Here is a 10,629-nt window from a genome sequence, read left to right on the forward strand (position 1 = left end):
GCCCCACATTGCATGGGGCATGACCCCCCCCTCCCCCAGCTGCTCCACCTGCTGGGCTCTGGCCTTTAAGAAAAAAAAAAGCGGAGTAAAGCCCTGGGACTCACTGCTCCTGGTGCGGCCTCGGGGCTTCGGGGGCTCCAGCAGAGCCCTCACCCTGACATGGGGCAGCGGGGCATCACCCCCTGCCAGCAGCAGCAGAGAGTCCCGGGGTTTCTTCAGGTTCTTTTTTCCTTAAAAGGCTGGAGCTGGCCCGTGCGGGGCACCCATGAGGGTGCTGGGGGCTTGTGCAGAGCCCCCCATGCAGCATGGGGCTTGCCCTACACCTGGCAGCACCTTCTGAGCCGGGACTTTTTCCCCCACAAGTGCTGAGAGCTGGGGCAGGCAGGGCAGCCATTGCTGGGCTGGGAGAGGGGCAGGGGATGGGCCTGGCCTGGCTGATTTCGAGATTCAGCTGGTGCCGAATCTCCAAATCAAATTTGGCCAAATCGAATCAGGACAGTGATTCAAATCACTAAATTGAATCACTACCCCCCGAATTGGCCGAATCCGAATCGAATACCAGCCACTTTGCACAGGCCTACCTTTCAACCACATCATTTCACTCAGTGGGAGACAGCAAGCTGGGGGCTTTGTCAGCCAAGTCATAAGAGAAGCATAAGAGTAACCAGTAGAACACTTCATACTCTCTTGGTCCCTCAGACATGAGACTTTCTGCCAGGCTTCACCAGATAGGAGAGGGAGTTTACAGTTGACCAGCAAATAGTCTGGTCTGTGGTTGGCTACTCCAGACAAGCTCTTACCTCACAGAATGCCTTCTCTTCTGTCCAGACACCTTAGAGACTGATGAGGATGGCTTTTTGATGCTCCCACGGGGGATAGAGGAACCCTTCATGATGAACACTGGTACAGAAGGCCTGAATAAAACAAAGTTGTTAGTACACCTACACTAGAGACCCTCTCCCACAGATAGGATCTCAAGCCCTTTTACTTTTGTCTGTCCTTTAATGTCCCAGGCCACATTACATCAAGACTATCTAGGAGGCAACTCCACAAACATTCAGGGAACTGCTGCTCTACATATAAGCTAAGTGACGTGCAAAGCTTTATGGTAGAATTCTAAGAGTTACAGTAGCCACAGATTTGTGCAGACATTTGAGTTCAGGCCTCCTTGATTCTATTGATGGCTCTAGTATTAACTTGCATAGTGATTGTCAACAAAACACTGCCCTTCTGTTCACTTCCCCATTATGTTTTTAGGAAGGGTGGCCTGTCGTTACCATGGACATTCATAGGCACCACTTAAGACTACCACACTTCGCATTTACACAACTCAGCACAAAGACAGGTTATTTCTGAAGTGCAGGCAGAAGTCACAGACAGTTGCACTGTACACTTAATCCTCATTTGAGGAGTGCTTTGGACACAATAGAGCCTTCACCTCAGGGGCAAGCAAAATATGGCCTGCAGGCCAGATCCAGCCCATGGAAGGACTTTGTCCAGCCTGCGGTGGGTCCCTCAGTTTTGCTGGGCCTAGGTGCTGTTGGGTCTGTGGCTGGTCCTGCTGCCCCTGTGCATGCAGTGGACCTGGGGCAGCTCCGCAGCTGGACTCCAGTACTAGGCAGCCCAGGCGGTAGTACTTTCTGACTGCTGCTGCCGCTGGCCCCAGCCCCATGGAGACTGATGGGGACCCACGCACATAGCTATGGCCCCAGTCTTGGCCCAGCCCAGACTTGCCCCAGCAGGAACAGAACAGCTCCAGACCAGCCAGGACCTACACGCACAGCCCCAACCCCAGGCTGCCCCGTGCCACCCACCCATGCTAAGCAGTGAAAACTGGGCTGCTGGGCACAGGGGAAAAATGGGGCATGGAAGAAAAACAGCTGCCACTCCCTAACCGCTGCCCAGGCTGTCCTGTGGCTCTTCTCCGTCACTGTCACCACTGCCAGCAGCACCACCTCCTGGCCACCCAGCAGAAGTGGAGAGGAGCTGCAGGACAGCCTGGACACAGGCTCTGGGTGGCCCGGCAGTGGCAAGGGTATAGTGGCCGTTTTTCCCATGCCCAGCGGCACCACTGCTCAGCATGGGTGGGTGTGTCTGGAGCAGGTGTGAGGTGGCCCAGGGTTGAGGCTATGTGCATAGGTTCCAGCTGGTCTGCTCTAGCTGGGGCGAGTCCAGAGAGGGTACAGGGTGGGCTGAGGCTGGGTGCTCAGCTGCTGTTGGGTGCTGGTGGAGGTGGCAGGGAGGAGCCGCTGGACACACAGGTTCTAACGTGTGATAGCTGATCATCTCAGGCCTCAAAAGAAGAGGACGTGGACAGCTCTCAAACTTCCAATTTCTTTGTAAGTAATTGATATGCATTTTTGGACTGGTGTTTGCCAACCCATCAGATTGAATGGGCTCTTTGGATGCCTGCGAGTCTCGAAAAGAATTCTCTCATAGCATTGGGACCAAGTCACAAAAGCATGGATGAACTACACAGTGAGGCTGACTAGAAGTCAGACTGAAAATCACCAGCCTGGCTTCCCTGTGCAACCCCTGAGCTGTCAAGTAAGCAGACTGACAGGCAGCTTCTTCCCTTGGCCACCTGGGCAAGAATTTTCTACGTACAAGAGATCAGCAGCACTAACCTGGGCATTAAAGGGTCATCTGGCTTGTTCATGAGGCACTGGACATTCTCCCAGCCAGGGAACTGTGGTGCACTGAACTTTATTGGTTTAGTCAAGCCTGATGAACAGCTGTCCTCGGAAAGGTCAAAGGTCATGTTCAGGTCTCTGATGGTTACTGCCAATGGACTGCAGCAGTTCTGGGTAGTAGATACTGCCAAGGGCACCCGACTTTTGATGACCGTTGATGGGCAGCATTTGGGGATGTGATAATCAGGGAAAAGAGATGGCTTGACTTCCTTTGGAAGAGGGGTGCTATGGCTGTGCATTTCTGTAGGAAAAGCCACTTGCTCTATGGAGCTGCTGTTCAGGCCAGAAAGGGATGATTTCCGTTGGCGTTTCGCCTGCCTTTTCAGGGTGGGAGGTGTTCCTGACTTGGAGGGGCTGCTCATTTCTGACCTCCTCCTCTTCTTCGTTGGCATGTTGAAAGTCTTGAGTGAGGGATTGGGAAGCAGCATCAGCTCCTGCAACCGCCGTGCAGCAGACCTTGTCATTGGGGTGGAATGTTCTGTGACAGACACATCTTGTCCTGAGGGCACTACTAGAAGTGCAGGTAAAAAGAATATTAAAAGGGCATCACTACATTACTTCCTACCCTGGCCTCTAAGCACCATCCCATCCATTGCAAACGCTAGGGTTTTCACTAAGCAGTACTATAGTAGGAGCTCCCTTTTACCCGTATTTGCCCTAGGACAGGTAACAAAGGCCTTGCCAGGATCTAAGAAGCAGGTCTGCAAGACTCTGGCCCATGTACCTGTGAGTGTAAGACATGTGTCATCAAGCAGAGTGCTTCAGCCTGCAAGCAGGCTGTGCTCAGGGAGGGATACTTGGCATCGGCACTAGCTCTGTCCGACACCACTTTCTAACCAACCCACCTCAGAAAAGTTACCTTGGAACAAAGTCAAACTTAGAACACTGAGTTAATAGAGTCTAAAATGGTATCAAACCATAAAGCTTACAGAATTTACTCCTCAAGAAGGGGGAGGTCTTAAAGAGTCTGCAAGGTATCCTAAGAACTTTGTGATTGGTTTTGCAAACTGTATAAAATCTTAAGATAGGTAAGCTTGAGGTCTCCTCTGCATTGTTTCCTTAAGTTTCAGTTAACGATAAGCTTCTACATCTAACAGCCGAGAACTCTTCGCTGTCATTTGGTTGAGTTCTGTACTTGCACCCAGACCACTTAAGGCCAAATACATAAAATAAAATAAGCCCTTGAAACTCTGTGCTTCAGTTAGTTAAGCTGAAAGATCAGGAAGTGCCCACCTCACAGCGAAGCCCTTTAGAGCCTCAGCTTTAAGGTGCTAGGAGACAGTGTATAGGGTCATGCATCCCAAGTTTCTGGAGATGTGGTTAGATTGCCATGCATGGCCCCTTAGTTGCGAAGATCTATTTGTAATTCCACTATGATATCCATAAGAGAAATCTGGGATTTTTTAAAACCAAAAATCCCCTCTGGCTCTTAATGGTTCCAGCGACTTTCAAACATGGACAGTACAGAAACTCTCTGCAAACTTGCACTCAGCTACAGTCACATAGATTGAACTAGATGTGTTATTTTAAACAGGTGCAGTCGCATCCATGCAGAAGGCTGTGCAGATAAACTCACAATCAGACCAACAGTGACTAACTCCATTGTATCAAGTGAGGTGTTAGTTCTAACACCTATTGCCAATGTTAACTTAATCATTTTAGACCAATCAACAGTGTGATACTACATCATAGCTGTTTGTAGAGGCAAAACACTGTGGCGGGATGAGAATGTGCCTGTTAAAGTGCTGGGGTGAGCCAGGAGGAAAGAAGAACAGATTATTCTCTGTCTAGAAGTTCTCTTTGGCAGCAGACTGCAAGAAGCAGGTAAACTCTTTGGCATTTTGGCAGCTGGCAGAGTGCAGAGAAGCCACAATCAAAGCAATCACAGGACTGTGATAATAATTCTGCCCCCAGGAAGATGTCTGTTCTCTTTCCAAGCACGGCTATGGCACCCAGCCCAGTGCCTCAGGCACAACATTCACTCATTCATATTTGCTTTACTGGGGACCTCAGCATGCATTTAAGAAGGTCACACATGCCAAATTATTACTCCACAAACCCAGTAGCTGTATGCTTCTCACTCAGAGGTGCTTTAGGTAAATAGAGTTTGCACTGTATGGGGAGCTAACCTGGAGCACTACTGGCTCTGAAGTCAGCAGTCACTCCCTCTGAGAGGAAGGAGAGCAGTGTAGCACTGCAGGGACCACTATACAGTCAAGAGGCTAAGAGAACCTCACGTTCCAGCACTGTCTATAGCTATGAACCACTGCTCTAAGCCAGGGGTGTCAAACTTGCAGCCTGCTATAGAGAGGGCAGCAATTCAGGGGTGGGGTCTGCTACTGAAATCTGAGGCATGGAGCCCCGTTTACAACATGTTCGGGGGGAGGGGGGGCGAGGAGGGCGGCGGGGCAGTTAACAACTTCATTAACCCCCATGACCACTGCCACATCTGAATATAGATGAGAAGCTCTGGGGGGCAGGCAAGTTTGGCTCTAAGCCATTCAGTCTCTTCAGAGCTGTCATAATATACACTTTAACTCTGAGATGAAGCTAGGAAGGTGGTAATCAACTAGAGCAGCTCCAAAGATCACACACCATGAGCTCACCATTGTCTGAGTGTTGTCCTGTTTCTTGGGCTTGGCTGGTCTCATTGGATCTGTCTAGAGTCCTAACTTGCTCTTGATGTCTACTGGTCTTCCCATGCACCAGGTGTTCCAGTTCTTCAAACTCAGAGATCATGTCAGGGGTTAGGAGATTGGCAGCCTTCAGCAGAGAGAACTGCTTTTGGGCAACATGCAATATAGTGGTTACCAGCCTGAAACAGAAAAGAATATGGCAGTAGATAGGAAAAACGCCAGCCCCAGCAGTTTTTCAGTGTAGCATGCCTCCTGGGCTGGGTGGAGGTCCAGGATCACAGTAAGCAGCACATCACCCCAAAGCACCACCTCTGTACATGTGCCTGTTCACTTCTGGCTTCCCCTTAGGTTTCTGCTAAGTGTGCTTTATTGTAAGGGGTGGGCAAGCTTAGCACAAGTGTAGATTGCAGCTTGTTGGAAGTTCAAAGACTGCAGCTAAACTGTTAAACGGATCTGTCAGTTAAGTCAAAGGCAAGGTGATAAGATCTGCTTAGACTTTTGTAACACATCAGTAGCAGGGAAAGACTTGCTGCTTGAAAAGTTCATGAACAATAGAAAGTGTAAGTTATCAGTTGTGGGTACACGGTACGACTACAGAGCAGACAGCAGGGGGCTCAAGGCAAGGCTTCAAGCACTTCTGGCCAAACAGGCTTTAGTCAGCCTTTGTTTATTTTAAATTCAAGTTATGCACACACAAAGCCAAGCCAGCATCCTGCTTACAAGTTACTTTTTAAAGGGAGCCATTCTGGTGGGACATGTGGGGCAGAGACACCATTAGCCTTGGCCCTGGGTACCATGCCAGTGCAAAACATGTAGAAGCCTAGTATATAAGGAGAACTTGAGAGGTAACTGAGTGGTGAATCCTGGAAGTCTGAAATTCAGACTTGCACACTTGCTGTGTTTGGAATTCTACCTCTACTCTGCTAGTGGAATCTGTATCACTGACACAAAGTATTTTAAAGTATGGACAGAAAATATACTGAGTAGAAAAGGCAAAGGACACAGCATCCTATCACGGAACAGCTGACAGTTTAAAAAAAGTGTTTTCTTTCCTATATTAAGTGAAAGCTAAAACCATAGCAACTCATCCCTGAATAAAAACAGGGTTAAACTGCCCCAGTTTAATGTATAATAGGAGCAGACACACGAGAATTACTACAGAACAGCTGATGCAGGGCCAATCTTCTTTCCCCCTTTTTAACTCAGTGTAATTGGTCTGTTTCCCCATGCCCTTGTTTTGGCACCAAGAGTATCTTAATATATCAGTTCCGTAGATTAGGCCATTATCATTCTTAGGACTGCGAGAGCTATTCCCAGTTTTCATGGCATCATACAGAGCACAGTATCCCCCATTCATGTAGCAGAAATCCATTTGATCAATTTTATGTTGGCCACTGTATAGGATTAGTAACTGTTTAAAAGCACAAGCTCCATATCCTTAAATATTCTCTGCTTCAGAATTACCATAACGCACACAAGCACCAGGTAGACCAGGGGTGGGCAAAATGCGGCACGGGGGCTGCATGCAGCCCACCAGGCCATTCTATCCGGCCTGCAGGGCCCCTAAAAATGTAGAAAATTAATATTAATCTGCCCCGGGCTGCCTGTCATGAGGCCCTCGATGGCTTGCCGAAACTCAGTAAGCAGCCCTCTGCCCAAAATAATTGCCCGCCCCTGAGGTAGACTGTCCCCAGTATGGATTTTTGGGCCTGAACACAGTCATAGTGCTGAAACTATACACCAATTTTTCCCAGCAAGCTAAGGCACAGGTTCCTTCATGTGTACACATACAACAGGGAGCACCCACCTTTCTGTCTGGGTGCTGGTGAGCCCCTGTAAGAGAGGGCTTTCTCCTTGGGTTTTCTGCTGGGTATCTGTGCTTTGGAACTCCATGCAGCTGCAAGGTTTCTTCTCTGAAGCCTGAATTGATTGTAAGGAGAGCATCTTAACTTCTGATTACTTTGCCAGGAGGCAGCAAAACTATAGAGTAATCTTACCTGGCACAGGAAAAGTAGAGGGGTGCACCCAAACCATAACTGACTCCTTCACCCCCAAGTCATATTTGCAGTGTACGTGGGGGTTTTCTTGCCATTTACTAGCATCTCTGTAGCCTGAGTGAGCAGAGGCTGCAGCACACAGACGTCCTGCTCACTAAGTAGGGAAGCTTATACTGCATTATGAAGGGGACAGGTCTTCAGCTGGAGTCTTGCCTTAAAGCAAATCCAAGGCATCTTTCTGTGTACCACCAAAAGCATTCCCTAGAGATCCAAGAGCTGAGTATAGCCTCAGAACAGCTTTACCCTTTTCCCATGCTAATGCTTATTTTATCCCCAGATAGTTCCCAGATTCTCTACTAACCCTGCTGCTCACCCTTCCATCAGTTCTAGTATATGCTGTGCTATTCCTTAGCAGTGTCCCATTACCTCTGAGACACCTTTATCCATTCAGTTCTGTCCCTACTGCACACCTGTTATAGTTACTCCAGGATTCCATACCTGTACAAGTGTTCCTCTAGTTACCAGCCCTTCTCTTACCTCTTCTGCTGTTCCCAGCTCCTGCTGCTGAAAAGATGGTTTTATGTTCAGTTCCTGTTGCTGTGTCATCATTCCCTGAGCCCCCTTACAAAGGGCTTCATCATTTGAGCATACCTCCTGGGCTTCCTCATCTGACCTACAGCAAGCCAGAGGAAGCAGCAATCAAGGCCTGAAAAAGCTCTTGAGAAGAAACAGCTCCCAAGTCAAAGAAGATCCAGATACAAAGCTGCAGTGTGCTTGGACTTGGACAGAAATAGAGGTCCTTGTGGAGAACTTAAGTTTTATAGTCAGATTTTGCAAGGTTTATCCTGTACTCATTTTGACAGGAGGTCTTTGCAAACCACCTTTCTCCACACTCCCTACCGCTTCATTCCACACTAGGTCCAGGCTCTGGCAAGCACTGGTGATTAACAACCTGGCTTTATTAGCAGCAGAAGTGCCTGAATGAAGGGAGGATGCACTTGGGTAGCCAACATGTTTGTCTGCCTTTGAGTCAGCTCTGCTCTCAGATATATCATTTGGGCTCTAATCAAGAGTAAAAATGGGCCAAAAGCATCTTGATCTGAGGTTTCCTGGGAGAAGGGGTGCAGCATGCAGCACTGTTCACTCTTTGTCTTCCTTTGAAGGAGATTGAAGGTAGGTAAAATGTTACCTGAGCAGTTCGGCTTGGTGCGGGCTACAGTGTGCCAGAGAAGCTGGCACCTGTTGGTCTGCAACTTGTGCATCTCTCTCGTAAGTTTGGAGCTTTGCTCGCAGAGCTGCCACCTGTAAGGGAAATTCCACCCATTTAGATCAGATTTCTCCCTTCCATTCACAACGTTTGCCCACAACTCTAGAGCAATGCATTTCTTTTGAGAACAGCAGCCTACACGGTGCAGAAGAGAACTGGACACTTGGGTGGGCTGCTCTGTCCCTACTTTCTCTTGATCTTTCATGGGACCCAAAGTAGCAAGGGACACCGCATATGGGTCACCAAGCAAGAATCCCACCTGCTCATGAGTCATTGCTCTCAATTTCAGAGATTGGTATCATGCGGCTATCATTTCTGGCTTTCTTTCTATAGATGTAAGCAGGCAGTACTCCATCAGTTATACTCAGTTCTCATGGGGGATGCTCACTTTACAAATAGGGGGCAGAAATTTGTTTTTTGGAAGATAAGATCTTAAGTTCTAGAACAAGTGCCAAAGGGTGACAGAATAACACAGGCCCCAGGAGACATCCAACAGCAGAGCTGACTGCTGCTCCAGAAGTACTTATTCAAGTCTATTACTCCTTAACATCACAAAACGCTGCCTGCAGAGTGAGTTAAGTAGTATCACAAAGATCTCATGAGAGTACTCACCGTCCCAGAGCAGTGCTGGCGTCTGGCAATGACTAAAACAAAACCACCCACCAGACCTCCTGTAAGGCACATTACCTCTGCTTTCAGCTGCTCACAGATAACTGCATAATTACTGAAGTGGCAGTCCAGGCTGAGCATGTTACTCTTCAACTACAGGACAGAAATGGGAAGAGGAAGCATAGAAAAGGAAGAGACTGGGTTAAACAAACAGACCATCAGATGCAGGACAGCTCTTTTACCATGGATTGTTGGGAGAGAACTAACACAGCAGCAGAATTTAACAACAATCTCAGCAGTTCATGGATAGATTCTGTGCTGTAGTTTAAGCCAACATGCTTGGATACCTGCATCATTTGGAGAGCACTTTTCAGGGACAATTCTGAAAGGGTCATGGATAGTAGCCTATGGAGAAATTCTGAGCTCCAAGCAGCATTAATAGAATTGCTAGTATAGCTTAATCTAGCACTCAGCACCATCAGCACCTCTGATAGTGGCTGGCCCTGGAGTACAGTCTACTGGGCACACATACAAGGACAAGACACATGGGAGATTGTAACTAAGTGTCTACCAGTAAGTACACCTTGATCCCTTTAGCTAGATAGGACGTTATGAAACCCACTAAACCAGTTCCTTCACAGCCCATTCACCCCTGGTCTCCCTTAATACAATGGTACTATACAATTATAGTTTTGCTTAGAGATGTTTGGTACCCACCGACATTTTGATCTCCTTGGCTCGACTGGCATACTTGAGTGTGTTGTAGGTGTCCTCATAGGCCAGTGTAGATGGGGTGATGGCAGCAATCATGATAGTCCGACAGTTGCCCCCAATAGAATCCTTCAGCAGGCGGGTGAGCTTACTGTCTCTATATGGGATGTGGGGCTTTTTGCTCTGTAGTGAGAGAGATCAGGGGACTCACCTCAGCTTTCTGATATCTCTATGAAGCCTAGCACTGGCAAGTTCAAGTGCTCACTTATTCTCATTGCCCTAGGCTAAGAGGCCAGGGAAAGTTAGAAAAGGAAAGTTAGCCTACACACTGCTAGTCCTTGTTTTACCAGAGCTATTTCCTACTAAGAGTATGGAGCTGATGATATTTGCAGGGAGATCCTTACATTTAGCACACAGGGAAATCCTTGTATTAACCATACTGTCTTTGCTTTGTTGCCCTTTGGGCAGTAGGAACATGAGGGAGTGATCCATGGAGGAGTGTTACCTTTGTATCTGCCAGGGCACTGATGACGTTGATCAGGGCCAGCAGTGAGCGATTGATGTTGGCGCCCTCCCGGAGCCGCTCACCCTTGGTGTTAGCAGCTGAAGCTCGCTCTGAGCCAGCCAGGTCAATCAGGCTCATTTTTGCTACCTGCAGATCCTGAGCGATGCCAACAACACGGTCCTGCTGCTTCACATAGATCTGTGAAAGGGAA

At 48.3% G+C, this 10,629-nt stretch overlaps 1 protein-coding gene across 4 annotated transcripts in view; it reads right to left on the reverse strand.

Annotated features, from left to right (window-relative positions):
* The window catches only part of KIF18B (kinesin family member 18B), a 28,588-nt gene that overhangs the window by 2,180 nt on the left and 15,779 nt on the right, over positions 1–10,629 (reverse strand). For 3 of the 4 annotated variants that reach the window (XM_025207322.1, XM_006026371.2, XM_006026372.2), the window contains exons 6-14: positions 10,419–10,616; positions 9,920–10,096; positions 9,281–9,355; positions 8,516–8,628; positions 7,864–7,999; positions 7,137–7,249; positions 5,300–5,508; positions 2,628–3,204; positions 801–914 (exon numbers count right to left, since the gene is read on the reverse strand). In XM_025207322.1, the coding sequence (XP_025063107.1) occupies positions 801–914; positions 2,628–3,204; positions 5,300–5,508; positions 7,137–7,249; positions 7,864–7,999; positions 8,516–8,628; positions 9,281–9,355; positions 9,920–10,096; positions 10,419–10,616 (1,712 nt within the window). The remainder of the gene's footprint in view (positions 1–800; positions 915–2,627; positions 3,205–5,299; positions 5,509–7,136; positions 7,250–7,863; positions 8,000–8,515; positions 8,629–9,280; positions 9,356–9,919; positions 10,097–10,418; positions 10,617–10,629) is intronic. The other variant, XM_006026373.2, reaches the window with a different exon arrangement.

The sequence above is a fragment of the Alligator sinensis genome, unplaced genomic scaffold (genome assembly GCF_000455745.1).
Source record: "Alligator sinensis unplaced genomic scaffold, ASM45574v1 scaffold919_1, whole genome shotgun sequence".
Taxonomy (NCBI): Eukaryota; Metazoa; Chordata; order Crocodylia; family Alligatoridae; genus Alligator; species Alligator sinensis.